This window comes from Aquarana catesbeiana, linkage group LG04 (genome assembly GCF_042186555.1).
Source record: "Aquarana catesbeiana isolate 2022-GZ linkage group LG04, ASM4218655v1, whole genome shotgun sequence".
Taxonomy (NCBI): Eukaryota; Metazoa; Chordata; class Amphibia; order Anura; family Ranidae; genus Aquarana; species Aquarana catesbeiana.
Window position 1 is genome coordinate 480,299,569 of NC_133327.1, and position 20,084 is coordinate 480,319,652.

Below are 20,084 nucleotides of genomic sequence, written 5' to 3' on the forward strand. Positions count from 1 at the left end.
ACATTTCTTCTGGAGTGCAACAACTAGACCATCACCACATCACCGCGTGAAAAACCCTTATGGATGTGAGCTTACCAGAGGTAAGACAAAGACAAGCCTTTCAGCTCCTTTTCTCTCAAGGATTGGCTCCTCCACCTCCAGACTCCCTCAGTCCTCCTCAGTTAAGATCATGTATTAACATGTAGAAAAAAAATAGAAGGGGAGGCTCTCCATAGTGTAAAACAGTTTATTTATAACAAACCCACAGAGATTCCCCCTTAAGCAATTGCGCTTACATAATAGAAGTAAAAAACAGCTTTGAATTGTACAGCATCAGCTCACCATTGGTGGGAACTGAGAACGCCCGCCTCGATGAGTCCCGGGATGACGCTGCTTGTCTCTAGCTGGTACAACTGGTCACGCCCTACCAGCTAGAGACAAGCAGCGTCATCCCGGGACTCATCGAGGTGGGCGGGCATTCTCAGTTCCGACCAGCGTTGAGCTGTTTTTTTACTTATATTATGTAAGCGCAATTGCTTAAGGGGGGAATCTCTGTGGGTTTGTTATAAATAAACTGTTTTACACTTTGGAGAGCCTCCCCTTCGATTTTTTCTACATGTTATTACATGATCTTGACTGAGGAGGACTGAGGGAATCTGGAGGTGGAGGAGCCGATCCTTGAGAGAAAAGGAGCTGACAGGCTTGTCTTTGTCTTACCTCTGGTAAGCTAACAGCCATAAGGGTTTTTCACGCGGTGATGTGGCAATGGTCTAGTTGCTGCACTCCAGAATAAATATATTCTCTAATTATGATCACTGTCCTCTTCATGCACTGAACTATTTGTTACCTTTGAGTCTATGCAGCTGACATAATCAGTGTGTTTTACACTGCTCTGTGTTTTTTATGAACTATCGACTTGGGACTGTGAGTTCTTATACATAGCATTGGACTCTTTTTTTTTTTTTAATATATATATATATATATATATATATATATATATATATATATATACCTATAGATATATTTTTCATATGTTTTATGAACATTTACCTCATATCTACTCTCACCTTCTTGTGAGTTTATATATTACACTGTTAAAGCTCAGTATTAGCAATGTTAATACTTCCTTCTTATAAGAGAGTATATTGTGCTGTATCATTGTTTTCTTGTTTTTACAACAGCAGCTTTTAATTAGTTTAATTGGACTTGTTCCATCTTGGTTTACTCCATGAGCGCTTGGGCCTGAGTTGCTTGACAACTCTGGTATTTGTGTTCATTATGGCTGAACCATGTTGACTTTCATGTCTTCTGACAGAGACTCAAAGGGTGGAGCCTCCTGAAAGGGGGATGACTGCAGCACAGGCATTTCTTCTTCTGGCTGGGTGCTGGTAAAAGTGATAAGCCCTGACAACTGTTTTGAAATGTCTTTGACATCGCCAGCTGCGGTACTCCCTCTTTCACATCAGTGTCTGGTTCTGAGCTACAGTTGCTCTAGTGGTCAGTCCATTATCTCTCCCCCATCCTGCTATTGGCAGTGCAGTATGGATGATGATTGTGTCCTTTCCTGTAATGGTCTCCGCACATTGAAGTGCTGTGTAGGCCCTAAACAGGTATTTCTCTAGGGGCGCATACCTCTTCTGTGCTCCTGTCAGTTGCTTGGACCAAAATCCAATGAGTATTGTTCTCTGTCCTTTCTTTTCATGTGGCTGCCACAGACCCCAAGATATAGTACCATCCTGCTCCTCTACATCCAGCTGAAATCATACTCTTTGTCTCATGGGTCCCAATTCTCGATGCTGCAAAATGGCTTCTTTAGCAAATAAGAATGCAGTCTGCTGCTCTGAACCCCTTGAGAGGTGGGTTCAGTCTTTTTCCTTGTTTTTTTGTATAGGCCTCAGGATCAGCCCAGGATGTGGGATGAACGATCTCCAAAATCCCACAACTCCAATAAACTTCTGTGCCTCCTTTTTGGTAGTAGGGGGCAACAGTGCCTGGATAGTTTGCACAACTCTCTGGAATTTTTCTCTGTGGCCCAGTCCACATCATTCCCAGGAATTTCACCTCTGTGGTGGGTCTTTGGACTTTGTATTGGTTGATAGCCCACCCTCTTAAATCTCAGGCAATAAGTGAATGAACATACTCTTCAGGAAGCATGGTGAAAGTGTACTGGCGGCCATCCCATACAAAGACAAACTAGTCCTGAATAGTCTACTTGAATTGAAAATAAACTGTTAATGTCTATCACAGCATGATATTCTCCTGCCTCTTAGCAATTTTCTTAACAATTTAGGTCGTATCAGGTACTGCTGATTCAATGGAGGTGCCACCTTATTTAGACCTCTGTAATCCACATTCTATCTATATCTCTCATCAGGTTTCTTTACTGGGAACACAGGAGACGAGAAAAGACTTTTACAGCAGGTCTAAGGATCCCTACTCTCAACAGTTCTTGAGTAGTCTCCCCAATTTCTTTGTGGCCTCCAGGAAGTCTTGAGACAGACTGGTGAACGAATGTAGATAGGTCCATTTCGCATTACCTCTGACGACCGCCTTCACTGCCCTAACAAGATGAGCGTTATCAGGATACACGAAAATGAATCTACCCCATTCAGTCTGAATAGACTGACCTTGAAGTACATCCATCCCATGAATATTTTTAGGTAACTCTGATGCCAAAACATTTGTCCAAAACGCTGGTCCCTTGCCAAAAGCCAATTTCATCCGTGTCCTAACTGCTGCTGTGGTTTGCCCTCCCAAACCTTTGACATGGATCACCTTTGTGATGGAAAGGATTTCCTTGCAAAAGTATGAGAATGAGAAGATAACTTCCCCCACCATACAGTGACAGGTGCATGTGGGTGTCGGTCTCCTGCTGTCACTGTCCTCACTACTATTACAGGAGTAGAGATAACTCATTCACCAATAAAAAAAGTGAAGTGTAAAAAATTTCAGTAGACAGTTTTTGACAAGTTCTTTATTTAACCACTTCTGGACCGCCCCATGTACATTTAGTGCAGCAGGGCAGCCTGGCTGCGCAAAATCACGTACAGGTACATGATTGGCGCCCACGCCCGCTGTCCCCATTCATATGTCCCCATTCAGGCACATATGTGCCTCATTTAAAGTCCCAAAATCCCCCTTCTCTTGTTGCATTAGGGATGGAGGTTCGTGGACTGGATAGGCAGTGTTCCCCTGCCACCCGAGTGGGAATTTTTACAGTGACCTGGATGGTGATGTGCCATGTCCGGGTCCTGTATCTCTGAATGCATGTTCTTGCTGTCCACGTGATCATGTAGCACAGTGGCGCGGTGTCACCATTTCGGGATCATGACGCGGGTCTGTGTTGGTCCCGGGCCACTTCCATGTCTGATACCCGGGAGCTGCGATGCGCTCTGTGTGTCCCCTCCCGCTCCTGTCCGCCCTGTCTGGGGCGGGGTGGGTGGGCACCCACGGCGCATCGGCGCCACACCCCCTGCCCCACGTTTGACGTCTTGGTTGGCGTCATGACGCGAGGCATGAGTTTTTCCATCCTAGCCTGTTTAGGTAGGGAACATGGGTGTTCTCAACAGACAGTGTTTGCCGTCTGTGTCAGAGCCCCGCCCTACCCCTCGCCGTGCTTGTGTGACGCTGGTTGGGGGCTGGGGTGCACGTGTGCGGGCTGTGTATATATTGACCCCCCTGCCACAGTCTGGGTGCCATGGACAAGATACGCTATACTCCATCACAGCGTTCCACCTTTTCCCTCCTTGGGGTACATGTAAGTTACTACTATGTTATCCATCTTTTTGCTAGCCATTTTTTCTTTTCACTTGTTTGATCTTCTAGCAATCGGAAATGTCTCTGCAGCTTTTTACATATCTTCACACCAGACCTTACCATGTTTTGCATGTGATTATACGCTCACTCCAATTTTTGTCATCTGCACAGACATCCGATTTGCAACACCATCGTTAGTTAGATATCAACCCCTTTCCTCCTTTCTTCAATTTTTTATTTTTTTTTATTTTTATTATTTTTTCTTTTTCTACCCAGCATGATTGACATACTGATTATGCACTTTATTATTTTAGGTAGTTATTACTGGTGCATTATCTTGTCTCGCCGTGAATACCAGCAACCTGGGTTCCTGTGTCCAGGGGTGGCTTTTATACGCCCCTGATGAGTGTCCTTCACACGAAACGCATCGGTCATTTTGGGATGCAGACATATGTTTATAGTATACTTTTACTTCAGAACAATTTTCATTTTTCAGTTATGATTCTACTGTCTATACCCTTATTCCCGGTGAAAGTGCTGCTGTAACATCACATGTACACATATGGAATTTTTTGTCTTGTATAATTCCTCAATTGTGACCACTACATGGCACCAAGTGGGTATATGATGTACTCTTGATGTCTGTATTACGTGCGCACATACATATGTGTTTGTAAATACTTGATGAAATTATATTTATTGCAATGTCTTTTATATATGTGGTCTATGGCATTGATATGATTGTGCATTCCACTATGATCAATAAATATGTATTTTTTATCCAGTCATTTCCACGGTGTCCATGACCTCATTTTAAAGTCCCAACTTTCCTAGTTTTAGTCTTGAATTTAGGGATGGAGCCACACCACATATGTGCCTCATTTAAAGTCCCAAAATCCCCCCTCTTCTCCCATTCAGAAGTGATCAGTCATCAGGTCCAGGCCAACGATTTATGGCCGTGACCTGCTGATGAATTGATTTGATTGCCAGTACCACTAACTCACACAAACACACACTATACACCTCCATTACTAGTATAGTGTCTGCACGGATCAATATCTTTGATCTGATTAGAACTATACTAACGCCCCCAATAGTATAGTGTTCCCAAAAATGCGACGTTAGCAGGATCAGCCCCAACACCTGCCAGCACCTGCATTTAACCCCTCCACCCTCCCAAAAACAAGTTCAGTATCAGTAGATCACTGTCACTTCTTATACACAGTACACAAAACCGCAGCATTAGCAGAGTCAGGCCTGATCTCTGCTAGCACTAGTAGTTACATTTTTTGTAACGGTTCACAGTCCTCGACAACCAGGTGCTTTTTTACCTGTGAGTCACACTAGGTACCTGTAAATTTATTGGCCAAAATGTCAAACAAAAGGTACTCTAGTGAAGAGGCCTACAAGATACTGAGCATGACAGATGAGAGCGATGGGGAGTCCTCACTGTCAGATTCAGGCTCAGTATTCAAACCTGTAGAGAGCAGCAGTACCCTGACAGCTCTGATGACGGAGCAGAGGTCCCTGCTAAGGTCAGGCGCACTCACTGCACATGACATAATGGGCACAAGAGAGCACATTACATGGGGGGGGGCAGCAGTCTGTCCCCTAGCACAATCATTACACCCACCCAGGTCAGTTTCTACACAATCCTCCCTCCCTAATAAGTTTACTAACCTCATCTATTCTCAACAGCATGGCAGATGTCCTCCTTCCCGGGCTCCTGCTGGTTAGGATGACATCAGCACCCCTCCCCCAGACAGCTGCCTGCAGCTCCCGAACACTGAGGATCTGTGTGAGTCAAACAGTTCCTGTGAGCCGGGCATCAGCAGAAACAGGACTGGGCTGCAGCGCCTGACACTTGTCTCCTCCATGTGTGCAGTGCACAGAGGGCTCCTCTTCCTTCAGGACGGAACACAGATAAACCACTGGCAAGTGCCTAAATTGAGGGAGGGGCCTGGGGGCTGCAGCTCCAATAGCCCCTATGTTAATCTGGCCCTGCCCCCTTCTCTCTCTCACACCCCCTCTATCCTATCACCCTTTCTCTCCCCCTTTTTCTCACCCCCTCTCTCTTTCGTCCCCTCTCACCCCACCCCCCCAATATCCCTCTCATCCCCTCTCTTTCAGCCCCCTCTCTCTCAACCCCTCTCTCTGTTTAATTTGTTTTAACAAAAATATTTTGCGTTTTCATTTTATTTATTTTCATAAAAAGGACCACCAAATACCTCAGCACCAGGCCCATAAGGCTCTTAATCCAGCCCTGTACACACTATGAATTTTATTCAATGTGATGAAATATCTTGGTATTGTGCAGTCATTGTTGAATTTCTTTTTTATATGCAATATTTTCTTGACTTTTAATAATACTTTTTATAATAATATTTTAGAATCAAATTGCCTTTAAAAATCCCAATAACGAGGTAAATACTGTTACTAATACGTCAAGGGATGATGGCAATAACACATATAGCCATATGAGTCCTTCCTTCTTAGCAGGGCCATCTTTATTGCTCTGAGATCCAGTATGTTGATCAGGAGCTTGGCTTACACATACAACTATGTTCTCTGTACAACGAGGCAAAGGAACACTGTACCACATCTTCAAAGACTGGATGTCCTTATTTGAGAAGGGCAAGACCTTTGTAAGGAGAGGATAGGCCAAAAAGCAGTGTGACTAAGTGAATATGTCACTGCAAAGTGCAGAAAGTACTGATGTGGAACAAAGGAAGATATGCAGATAGGCATCTTGGATGTCTACAGATGCCAGGTATTCCACTTGTCTCGGAGAGGCAATTACTGACCTTGGGGAATCTATGCAAAATTTTGGAATGTAAAGGTGCTCATTGATGGGCTTTAAGTCCAGAACAGGACAAATGTCCCCTGTTGGACTTTGGTACAGTGAACAGATTTGAGTAAAACCGCATGAACCTGTCTTGTGAAAGTACCAGCAGATAGCAGGATCAATTACAGGAACAGACCACTTATTAGTGAACTTCTTTTCTACCGGATAGAGTTCGGCAAAGATTTTGGGAGGAGTGAAAATCTTTTCTAGAGTAATCCAGTCATCAAAGATACCCCATTCTATTTGTTCATGAATGGGGAATGTCTTTGACGATTTGGCAATTTCTTTGTACCCAAAGGGGCATGGCGAGATGGACATGTTGCCTGAATCATTTGTTCCTCAAAGAATTCCTGCGTTGGGGGAGCATCTCTCAGCTCCCGGACACTGAGGATCTGTGTGAGTCAAACAGATCCTGTGAGTCGAGCATCGGCAGAAACAGGACTGGGCTGCAGCGGCTGACACTTGTCTTCTCCATGTGTGCAGTGCACAGAGGGCTCCTCTTCCTTCAGGATGGAACACAGATAAACCACTGGCAAGTGCCTATATTGAGGGAGGGGCCTGTAGCTGCAGCTCCAATAGCCCCTATGTTAATCCGGCCCTGAGCGTGTATCAAAAGTTGAAGTGGTATTCCCCAGCTATTTGCTGTTCCACCATAAAAGCACTTGTAGATGGTTAGGTGGGGATGGCCACCGCCTATCAAAATATAGACATTTAACAATTTTTTCTTCAGGGATTAATACCACTTCTGAAATACAAAGTAATCACATTTTAGCATTAATGCTTCCTACATTCATGCACAAACTTCTCAGTGTGCCTTACATATGCACGTACAGCACATTTCATTATTGGCCAGAGTGTTCTCAAAGCTCAAAAGATTCCCATATTTTAAGTGCAACTTGCCCTTCGTGCTACACAAGGACCGCTAGATCACATTCAAAAATATGTGGCACCAAAGAGAGTGACTGTGGAAAAGTGAGGAAAAAAGGGGGGCATAAGATGAATAAATGTATCGGCTGATCCATAGTACATCCACATTATAGGCGATGTAATCAATTTGGATAAGAAATGCCATGTGATAATGCCTTAATAAATGCCAATCAGGAGGGTGTAATCAGGATTTACTTGTAAATAACCAGTGAATGTCCTGGGTCCAGACTATCAAAAAAGTCCAAGCTCCTAGTCAGTGGCCATCTGCCATCCATCCAGGCAAGACAGCTCCAGTAGTAGGGTTTGATCCACCTCGGAAGATGTGGAAAGGAAAATGGCGCACACTGCGATCCCCGGCGTCCCTCTATATCGTGCATGTACGTCGTAATGACGTCATGCGTTGCCGCATCATAGTGATGACAATATCCGGAGACTGATATCGTGGCCATATTGGGGACAAGTATTGCCGGCGACACAAAATATCTCCAGTGTCTGGGAGGAAGCCCAGTACATACTGGAGGAAAATATCGGCCCCAAGCAAAATTGTAGGGGCCTTTCTGTGCCAGGTATAGGCACGAGAGCACGCAAGTCAAAGAGATCCCCTAGTCAGAGAGAGCACTCATATCAATACAAGAAGTTAGTACAAAGACTAGTGACATATACAGTATCTCACAAAAGTGAGTACACCCCTCACGTTTTTGTAAATATTTTATTATACCTTTTCATGTGACAACATAGGGTAAATTTGCTGTCCCCTCAAAATAACACAACACACAGCTGTTAATGTCTAAACCGGTGGCAACAAAAGTAAGTACACCCCTAAGTAAAAATGTCCAAATTGGGCCCAATTAGCCTTTTTCCTTCCCCGGTGTCATGTGACTCATTAGTGTTACAAAGTCTCAGGTGTGAATGGGGAGCAGGTGTGTTAAATTTGGTGCTATCGCTCTCACTCTTTCATACTGCTCACTGGAAGTTCAACATGGCACCTCATGGCAAAGGACTCTCTGAGGATCTGAAAAAAAGAATTGTTGCTCTACATAAAGATGGCCTAGCCTATAAGAAGATTGCCAAGACCCTGAAACTGAGCTGCAGCAAGGTGGCCAAGACCATACAGCGGTTTAACAGGACAGGTTCCACTCAGAACAGGCCTCGCCATGGTCGACCAAAGAAGTTGAGTGCACGTGCTCAGCGTCATATCCAGAGGTTGTCTTTGGAAAATAGATGTATGAGTGCTGCCAGCACTGCTGCAGAGGTTGAAGGGGTGGGGGGGGTCAGCCTATCAGTGCTCAGACCATACGCTGCACACTGCATCCAATTGGTCTGCATGGCTGTCGTCCCAGAAGGAAGCCCCTTCTAAAGATGATGCACGAGAAAACCCGTAATGGTTTGTTGAAGACCAGCAGGATTACAAACATGGATTACTGAAACCATGTCCTGTGGTCTGATGAGCCCAAGATAAACTTATTTGGTTCAAGCGTATGTGGCAGCAACCAGGTGAGGAGTACAAAGACAAGTGTGTCTTGCCTACAGTCAAGCATGGTGGTGGGAGTGTCATGGTCTGGGGCTGCATCAGTCCTGCCGGCACCGGAGAGCTACAGTTCATTGAGGGAACCATGAATGCCAACATGTACTTTGACATACTGAAGTAGAGCATGATCCCTTCCCTTTGGAGACTGGGCCTCAGGGCAGTATTCCAACATAACAACCCCTAATACACCTCCAAGATTACCACTGCCTTGCTAAAGAAGCTGAGGGTAAAGGTGATGGACTGGCCAAGCATGTCTCCAGACCTAAACCCTATTGAGCATCTGTGGGGCATCCTCAAATGGAAGGTGGAGGAGCACAAGGTCTCTAACATCCACCAGTTCCATGATGTCGTCATGGAGGAGTGGAAGAGGACTCCAGTGGCAACATGTGAAGCTCTGGTGAACCCAATGCCCAAGAGGGTTAATGCAGTGCTGGAAAATAATGGTGGTCGCACAAAATATTGACACTTTTGGCCCAATTTGGACATTTTCACTTAGGGGTGTACTCGCTTTTGTTGCCAGTGGTTTAGACATCAATGGCTAGGTGTTATTTTGAGGGGATAGCAAATTTACACCATTATACAAGCTGTACACACACTACTTTACATTATAGCAAAGTGTCATTTCTTCAGTGTTGTCACATGAAAAAATATAATAAAATATTTTAAAAAATGTGAGGGGTGTACTTTTGTAAGATACTGTATATAGAAGAAAACAAACTAAAAAAATAACAATAATGATGATCCATATTATCTAACCCAATGTTGTATAATCTAAATATATTTAACATCGGGACAGACTATCCCCTCTCATAAACCCGACTGTGGATGCACATTTTGGACACATACAGTGGAGACATAGATTATACACCATTGCGTTAAATAATATGGATTATCATTTTTTGAGTTTATTTTTTTTTTCTATATATATGTCACTATTCTTTGTATTAACTACTTGTATTGATGTGAGTGCTCTCTCTGACTAGGAGATCTCCTTGACTTGTGTGCTCTCTTGCCTATACCCGGCACAGAAAGGCCCCTACAATTTTGTTTGAGGCCGATATTTCCCCCCGGTATGTGCTGGGCTTCCTCCCCAGACACTGGAGATATTCTGTGTTGGCGGTAATACTTGTCCCCAATATGGCCACGATACCAGTCTCCGGATGTCCTCATGGAGACCTGATATGACGCGGCAACGCATGACGTCATTACGACGCCCATGTTTGATATATAGGGACGCCGAGGATCGCAGCCGGCGCCATTTTCCTTTCCACATCTTCCGAGGTGGATCAAACACTTCTGCTGGAGGCGTCTTGCCTGGATGGATGGCAGATGGCCACTGACTAAAGAAGAGCTTGGATTTTTTTGATAGTCTGGACCCAGGACATGCACTGGTTATTTATTACTAAGTAAATCCTGTTGGTCCCCTTTTTTTGGAATTTCTTAAGGCATTATCAAATGGCATTTTTGTCAAAATTGATTACATTGCCTATAATGTGGATGTACTATGGATCATCCGATACATTTATTCATCTTTTGCCTCCCTTTTTTCCTCTTTTCTTCAGTCACTCTCTTTGGTGCCACATATTTTTGGACGTGATCCAACGGTCCTTGTATAGCACAAAGGGCAAGTTACACTTGAAATATGGGAATCCTTTGAGCTTGGAGAGCACTCTGGCCAATAATGAAATGTGATGTAAGTGGATATGTAAGGCACATTGAAAAGTTTGTGCATGAATGTAGGAAGCATTGATACTAGAATGAGATTACTTTGTATTTCAGAAGCTTTTGATACACACTATGAATCTTATTCAATGTGATGTAATATCTTGGTATTGTGCAATCATTGTTGAATGTCTTGTTTTTATATACAATATTTTCTTGACTTTTAATAATAAAAACTTTTTATAATATTTTTTAGTCAAATTGCCTTAAAACTCCCAATAACGAGGTAAATACTGTTACTAAAGATAGCTCTGGAACAGCCTGCTGCAAGGACACCCAATCAGGATGCAGTCAGACAATGCCACAGCTGTTGCCTACATCAACCACCAAGTGGGCACCGGAAGTGTTGCAGCTCTGAAGGAAACAGGCCAGATAATCTCATGGATGTAAACTCATTGTCCAGTGATCTCTGTGCTTCATGTGCCAGGAGTGGACAACAGGATAGTGGATTATCTCAACCGCTGCCACCTGGATCAGGGAGAATTGACCCTTAACGTGTTATTAAACCCACAACAGTAAAATCGGTCTGTATATACAGTAAAGCATGCTTGTTATACTCACTGTGGAACCTAAGGGGTTAATCTTCCGCATTGCGTAAAAAGGCTGTTTGATCCTGTCTTCTCTGATCCTCCCCTTTTTTTTTAGTCCCCAAGATTGGATATCTGATTGGATTAGATAGATATCTGCTGATAGAACAGAGCCCTAGGAGGCAATCTGCACATGCTCAGTTTGGTGTGTATTTCTAGAGGTTTTTTTTTTTTTTTTTGGGAGGGGGGGGTGTACGTGTGATCAGCACAGGGCAAATTGGCACTGTCTAGACAGAAAGGCAGGAGTCATGCAGCCTTATAGGACTGTCAGAGGAGAATGAAAACTCCTCTTATTAGCTTTAACCAGTGCTCGAACATTGATAGAAGTCACAAGACTGCTATATACTGCTGATGAGAAATGGTATTTAGTAGTTTATTATTTCTAAAATAATTGCATTTCTATGTTCAGTGTACTGTGGGAGACCAGATATAGTGAATGAAGGGTCCTGAGTTTAGTAACACTTTAACACAGACCTGATATGCCAGAAATGGGAACCAGGACCAAGAATCCTCTAGCATTGGCCTTGGATGCCCTGATAATCCCCTGGTCTAATTCCAGGTAATCTATGCTTTTGCTCCAATGCGAATTCTACCTTGTCTACCCTGCAAAAACCACCCTTTGAGTCCATCAGGGATATCCCCCTAGATGACTTCTCCTGCAAAGTTGCCTTTTTGGTAGCTATCACATCTGTCAGACATGTATCAGAGTTAGCAGCTCGTTCCTCATTCTTCAAAAGGACGAGGTAGTCCTATGTCCAACACCATCCATGGATAATTTACCCGTGTCTTGTCCTGCACTCCAAGATGTGGATTTTACAGGTAAGGCAAAATTACTCACATTTCCTGCAGCATAACAATTTCTCTATTCCTGACCCCACGTTAATAAACATGCTGCAATGTGCACCCTTTAGTTGCAACCCCATGAGAATGTCCCTCAGGTTCTGCTGGTGTATTCCTTCGGGGCAGCCAGTGCCCAGCTTCTCCACTTAAGGTCATTGGAACTGCTCTATGGTCTAATGCGGGTTGTTAGCAACTCGTTGATCGCAGGCAGGTGACTGGTAGACCACGATCAAGGCCCTGCCCTGCCAAGCAGCAAGTGCTCCTCCCCCCTCCACCAATTGGCAGAGAAGGAATTAGTTCCAGACGCCTGACATCTCAAGCTGGGAAGCAGTCAAAGTCGATTCTAGGCAGAGGCATTCCCTGCCCTGCAGCACGTCCCTTTCATGTGTGGCTATGGGGTGGGGAATGCCTCTGCCACCTAGGATTCACTATCAACAATTTCAAGCTGTTGTCCTCCTGAGTGCAGTGCGCTGATCTTTGCCAGCCCTCCTCTCCCTTTCATTCAAGTGGGTATAGTGTAATTGACATTGTGTGAACAGACAGGAAGACCGGTGGGGATCAGCGCACCAGAACAAGTAGCTCCTGCCACAGCAGATTCCCTGTGCTGCTCTGCACCAGGAAGAAACCACTTGTGTACCATCCTGACCCCCAGTACCGTGCCCTCTTGAAGCTTCTGTAGTGTGCCCCCATGACCCTCCCCCTAATATTGTGCCCTCCTAAACCCCCAGTTCTATACCCTCCTGGCTCCTCAGTACTATACTCTCTTGAACCCCCCAGTATCATGCCCTTCAGACCCCCATTACCGTGCCTTCTTAACCCCCAGTACTGTGCCCTCCTAACCCCTCAGTACTATGTTCTCCTGACCACCCCAGGACTGTGCCCTTCTGACTCCCACCCAGGACTGTGCCTTCCTGACCCCCCACCCAGGACTGTGCCCTCCTGACCCCCCACCCAGGACTGTGCCCTCCTGACCCCCCACCCAGGACTGTGCCCTCCTGACCCCCACCCAGGACTGTGCCCTCCTGACCCCCCACCCAGGACTGTGCCCTCCTGACCTCCACCCAGGACTGTGCCCTCCTGACCCCCACCCAGGACTGTGCCCTCCTGACCCCCACCCAGGACTGTGCCCTCCTGACCCCCACCCAGGACTGTGCCCTCCTGACCCCCACCCAGGACTGTGCCCTCTTGACCCCCACCCAGGACTGTGCCCTCCTGACCCCCACCCAGGACTGTGCCCTCCTGACCCCCACCCAGGACTGTGCCCTCCTGACCCCCTCCCAGGACCGTGCCCTCCTGACCCTTCAGTATCATGCCCTCCTGACCCCTCTGTACTATGCCTTCCTGACCCCCAACCCTTTACACTGCCTTGTGGACTTCTTGTCCTTAGCTCTGCTAACCCCTCACCCCTGTCATCTGCCTTACTGATCTATGTACACTGCTCTACCTACTACTGACCTCTGCACACTGCCCTGCCTACTACTGACCTCTGCACACTGCCCTGCCTACTACTGACCTCTGCACACTGCCCTGCATCCTCCTGACCTCTGTGCACTGCCCTGCATCCTCCTGACATCTGTGCACTGCCCTGCATCTTCCTGACCTCTGCATTGCCCTGCATCCTCCTGACCTCTGTGCACTGCCCTGCATCCTCCTGACCTCTGTACACTGCCCTGCATCCTACTGACCTCTGTACACTGCCTCACATCCTTCTGACAACTTTACACTTCCCTACCCACTACTGACCTTTAGGGGCTTGTTATCTGCGTTACCCTGGTGATCCTTGCTCTCTTTCATGTTGTCACAGTCTATCGCCACCTCACAAAGGTTGCCTACCCCTGGTCTAAAGTATATTGTTTCTTCATTCCCTGTTAAGGTGCAGTCTACCATATCTGTTATTTGTTGAATTATGGGATCTGAATACAGAAAACTGATATTTCATTTTTGGTGGACTCCATCACCTACTGACATATTGTAACTCTTACCTGTGCTGACTACATAGACCAACTACTCTTTCTGGATACTCCACATTGTCAAAACAAAAGGGAAAAAATTACCACAGGAAGATTTAGATCCCCACTGAATACTGAATGCAGTATTGGTGTGCCGTATGAGAAAACGGATACATAAATATGCTTCACTGCTTGAGATGTAGCAAACATCCTATTTTTGTTTGTTGAGAAAATACCTCTGTGAGATTATAAAGATTTATTTTACAGAATGATTTGGTTTATTGTTTTGTTTGCATCTTTATCATCAAAGAGTTTTCATTGACGGACTTCTGCAGGACACTTAAGACTTTTAAAAAAATATAACAAACATATTATACTTTCCTGCTCTATGCAGTGGTTTTGCACAGAGCAGCCCTAATGCTCCTCTTCTCAGGTCCCCCGCCTGCACGCCTGGCTCCTCCCCCATTCTGAGTGCCCGCCATGAGTGCCAAGCTACTTGCTATGGCGGCACTCATGCAGTCCCCTGCTGTCTCTTCACAGGCTGTGATTGATAGTAGCAGGAGCTGATGGTTCCCACTGTTGCCTGCATGGCCAGTGAGGAGAGAGAGAGCAGGCACAGTGCTGGCTTGAGATTGGGCCGAGGTAAGTATAAGGGAGGCTGGGGGAGGAACTGCATACATAAGCTTTCTTACCTTAATTCAGAGAGTACATTAGGGGAAAAACAACACCTGCCTTCCCTAGAACCACTTTAATTGGTGAGAATGAGCACTAATATGTTGTTTTTTATCTGTATTTTAGGCAGAGAAAGATTCTACATCTACGGACCCCTATTATTGTCTGTCTGACTTCATTGCCCCTCAGAATTCTGGAATACGTGACTACATGGGTGTTTTTGCTGTAGCCATTTTTGGTGTGGAGGACCTGAGCAAAGCTTATGAGCTTAAGGGGGATGACTACAACAGTATCATGCTCAAAGCCTTGGGGGACAGGCTAGCTGAGGTAAGCAAAAGAGAGATGGGATCTAAAGCTGATCTCTCACCAAACGGATTACGAAATACATGCTTAATATATATGAATATGAACTGTTTTATGTTGTACCTGCCAAAATATTTGTATTTATCCGTTTTTTGATGCACACATCTACTCCACAATGCAGAGTCTAGAGCAGGGGTGTCCAAACTCAATTTCATTGTGGCCACAACAGCAGTATGGCTGCCGTCAAAGGCCTAGTTGTATCTGGGATGCACTTCGTACAGAGTGAAGGGTTCAGGAGTACATTATGTACAGAGCTTTAGAGTTCAGGATTATGCTACATACAGAGTGCAGAGTTCAGAAGTGTGCTATGTACAGAGTTCAGGAGTGTGTTATGTACAGAGTGCAGTTCCAGGGGTGCCCTATGCAAAAAGTGCAGTGTTCAGGGGTATACTATGTATGGAGTGCAGGGTTTAGGGGGGCACTGCGTACAGAGTTCAGGGTTTAGGAGTGTGTTATGGACAAAGTGCAGTGTTCAGGGGTATACTGTGTACACCCTAAGGGTGTGCTATACACATTATGCAACCCCAACCCCCCCCAACATTCACTCGTACTAGCTCTAGTACCCCTTCTGTGTGGGTGGCTCTGCCTCACCTTACAGGGAGAATGTTCGCTCTCTCCGATTCTAGAGCTCTCCATCAGTGGGGAGAGGACTACCTGACGAGGCCTGGCAGGCTGGATTTGGCCCACGGGCTTTGTGTTTGACATTTGATTTAGAGGATGAAAGTTTTTTCTAGCATAGTAAAGAAATATGATGGTGTATCCTCCTCCAGCCTGGTGAGCAAGAATGGCAGAAAACTGATTAGGAAAAGAAGAAACGGCTGCACACTGACAATCTCGATCCATCGTAGATTTATTAAAACAAGATAGTACTCCTCAAAAACTGATTAGGCCCCTGGTGGCCAATTAATACCCCATCCTGCTCTTGAATGTGACATGCTAAGTGTCGGGGACCAGGTAAACAATCATCTCCCACTTTGCATCGCTAGCTGCATCAGACAATATGTGGTACACATATACTTGTCCAGTCCCGCTGGCAGCAGAGGCTGTCTATTTCCAGCTGTAGGCAGAGTCAGCTTGCTGCAGAACCCTGATCATATCTGCAGGCTGTAAGGATAGAGCCCTGCAGAGGCTGTCAATTCTACTCTACAGCTAGAATATGACGCTGAACAAGAAACAAATGGGAGTTCCTGTAAAATGTCTTTTAGTTCAACTGATTTTTACTGCATAGTTACATTGGTCCAGCTTGGACTAATGTAAATATGCACATCTCTTTTCTAAGAGACCGCTGTTACAAGTGGTCAATCATTGTAGTAGCCAAGCTGGACCAATGTAACTATGCAGTAAAAATCATTCAATTTTAAATGTTTAATGCTCTGGGTAAATAGGGTTAATAATGCACTGCAGTGTTACTGCCGGTACATTAAGGCTCCTTTCACAGGGAGTGGAGTCTGCTCCGATTAGCAGGAGATCTGTGAGCAGATCCCCTGCTGAACCGGAGCTGAACGGAATAGATGTCAGTTTTTTTTTTTACATCCGTGCCTGTTCAGTTTGTGCCTGGCAGACACTGGCAGACCTGTGACAGCTCTATGGGTGTCCACATGTAACAGACACTGCTGTTCAGTTTAACCTGGCTATCTCTGATACATTACGTTTACGTAATTACGTCTGGAAAAACAGAAAAAGACGCAGTCCTTTTCCCTTTTTTTTTTTTTTTCAGACCTGGACAAACGGGCAGGTGTAAATGGACACAAGTCTGCTTACATCCACCTGTCCATAGTGGTGCATGGAGCTCCTGATCAGGTCCACCTGAAAAATTGCAGGCGGGCCTGATCAGAATGTCCATGGAAAGGGCCTAACATGCATTTCATTAAGGTGCTCATTTATTTTTAATGGGCTGCCAGTGCATTCCAGTATGTTGTAGCCTGGCACTGGACTCCGTGAATCCCATCAGGGTTCAGTGCTATAATTACTGTGTTTAACCACTTCAATACCGGGCACTTTCCACCCTTTCTGCCCAGGCCAATTTTCAGCTTTCAGCGCTGTCACTTTTTAAATGACAATTGTGCGGTCATGCTATACTGTACCCAAACAAAATTTTTATCATTTTGTTCCCACAGTTTTTTTTTTTTGGTGGTATTTGATCACCTCTGCGTTTTTTTTTTTTTTTTGTTTTTTTTTTTTTTTGTTTAAACAATAAAATTTTGTAAATAAGTATCGGTAAGTTTTCTCCTTCACTCACGGGCGCTGATAAAGCTGCACTGATAAGGTGGCACTGATGGGCACTGATGAGGTGGCACTGATGGGCACTGAAAGGCTGCATTTATCGGCACTTATGAGTGGCACCGATGGACACTGATGGGTGGCACTGATAGATGGCACTGACAGGCATTGCTGTTGGGCACTGATTGTCATCTATCTGGGCACTAACTGTCATCCCTGATAGTGGCATACCTGGTGGCCATCTATTGTGGGCATCCCTGGTGGTCTAGTGTGGGCATCCTCGGGGGGGGGGGGGCTGCGCTGATAATCAGCGCAGATCCTCCCTGTCAGGAGAGTCACCAATCGGCTCTCCTCTACTCCCGTCTGTCAGATGCAAGTGAGGAAAAGCACATACACGGCTTTTCCCGTTTACACTGTGATCAGCCATGATTGGACACAGCTGATCACATGGTAAAGAGCCTCTGTCAGAGCATCATTTCACTCTAACAATACAGACTTTGATTATGAGATCACCAATCTCATAACTTGCGATACTACACATGTTGTCTTTGCATTAGTCTGCCCTTGTGGGCTCATGCAGGGCCGGTGCTACCACTAAGCAAACTAGGTGGCCGCCTAGGGTGCACTGCTGCCTAGTGCGCCCCGCCTCTGGTTTCCCTAATTTCTTTCTCTGCGCTATGTAAGTTTTTGGTGCTGTATTATAAATACCTCTGTAATATATGTTATAACCTCTAGTGGGTGCTGCTGGGATAAAGCATGCACATCTAGGGGGATGCCTCTGCTGCATGTTACTCAGGCCACCGCTCTGTAGTGTCATTATAGAGGCGCAGCACCTGAGGACATGTCCTGACGAAATGGAAGCAAACATCCCCTGTGCGCCTCTATGATCAGTGCTCTCTACTGCAGCCGCATGCTTCCTCTAGCGCCGTCTCCTGTCACACTGATGCTCTGGCAAAGGGGGTGGGTTCAGGGGCGGAGCCAAAGGGGCGGCAAAATGAGGTTTCGCCTGGGGTGTCAAAAATCCTTGCACCAGCCCTGGGCTCATGTATATAGGACGGACTAAACACACCCTAAAAGTAAGGATTTGACTGATCCAATATCCTAAAGGGATTCAGATATCATAGTGTCTCCAAACATTATAGAAAGTATCACGCCAGAGATCCTTCCACTGTACAGTTTTGGGGTGTAGAGAGGGTTTTTCCATCTTCAAGGGGATCAAATAAAGTGAGAGATCTATCCAAGAGAGAAATTAAATGGATTAATCTATTGCGAACGATAAATCCTGATGGGTTAAATATTGATTTAGACCTGAATTGCTTCATTAGTAATTATTGATTATTAATATTTAATATATAATTTGTGGTTGTGAAGGTTCTTATAGCTATATTTCAATTTTCATTTGATATCAATATTTATTGATTTAATCTAATTTAATTTTATGTATTTTGAATCATACCAATTCCATTGGCTAAAAGTTATCTTGATACCTTTGTAAAAACACTAATATCGTTCCTTCTTTTTATTAAAAAAAAAAAACATTGGTGTTGGGACCTATTAAACATAGTTCGGTGTGGTTAGGCAATTAGTATCTCATGAGAACGGGGTCAATTGCACAAATGGATGAAGCAGCCAAGTCTCGATGGGATGTTATCTCTTTAGTAGTGGCGCTGACATGTGATTTTCTAACACTCACTGTATAATGGGTTAAAGGAGAAGTATTGGAATGCAAAAATAGGTAGTACATGCTACCCTCATACCTGCATTTCTTTCTTTCCTCAGAGCTTTATTTTTTGTAGAATAGTATTTTGAAGAGTCCAGAAGCAGCCTCTAACGGTTCTTTCTCAGTTCAAAAGTTTCCAGGGGGTGAACACAGCTCTACAATCCAGCAACTCCTTCACTCCTTTTTTATTTTATAACTCCTTCACTCTCTCCCTCTCTTGGACATGTGGGTGTGCTTGGTGAAGAGGTGCACACCTAGGCTGCTATCTAGAGCAAACGCGTTCTTCACGTGCCTCTGTTTCCATGACAGCATGTCCCCATCTAAAACCCAGAAGGAGACAGTGTGGCACGAGCAGTGAAGTCCTCACCTTTCCCTGGCTGTTACCTGCAAGCTCTCCTCTGTGAGACTCCAACACCTCTCCCCTGGGCTTTGATGTTCCTGTGTCCTCCGAATTCCCCCCTCACTCATTCAAAGTCTGTATCAGTGTCTCCTCCAGCTGATGGGGGGAGTGTCACTGAACACTTCTCATGTCCAGCAATGAACACAAGTAAGCTCTCTACACATAGCACTGTGTTATTTCATAAGAGGAGACATAGTAAGGAGCATAGTGACCTGCTTCCTGTGTCTGTTCTCTGAAATGAACACAGAGCTATGTGTAGAGAGCATGTCTGTGTACAGTACATAGGAGAGAGAGACTGACAACTCCCACACATCTAAAGTGACCCCAGATATGTCCCCAGAGTCTCCTTTATTGTACATAGAAAATCATCCCTCTGTCACTGATCCCACCACCCTTCTGTCACTCTCCCTATCCCTCCATCCCCTGTACTCCTATACAATCCCATCATCCCCATCCCCTGTACTCCTATACAGTCCCGTCATCCCCTGAACTCCTTTACAGTCCCATCATCCCCATCCCCAGTACTCCTATTCAGTCCTCTCATCCCCATTCCCTATACTCCTATACAATCCCATC

The 20,084-nt window shown here is 45.2% G+C and overlaps 1 protein-coding gene across 4 annotated transcripts in view; it reads left to right on the plus strand.

Moving 5' to 3' along the window:
- Positions 1-20,084, plus strand: part of MTR (5-methyltetrahydrofolate-homocysteine methyltransferase) — a 1,497,716-nt gene that overhangs the window by 1,302,646 nt on the left and 174,986 nt on the right. For all 4 annotated transcript variants that reach the window (XM_073627630.1, XM_073627629.1, XM_073627631.1 and 1 more), the window contains one exon: positions 14,932-15,132. In XM_073627630.1, coding sequence (XP_073483731.1) covers positions 14,932-15,132 — 201 coding nt within the window. The remainder of the gene's footprint in view (positions 1-14,931; positions 15,133-20,084) is intronic.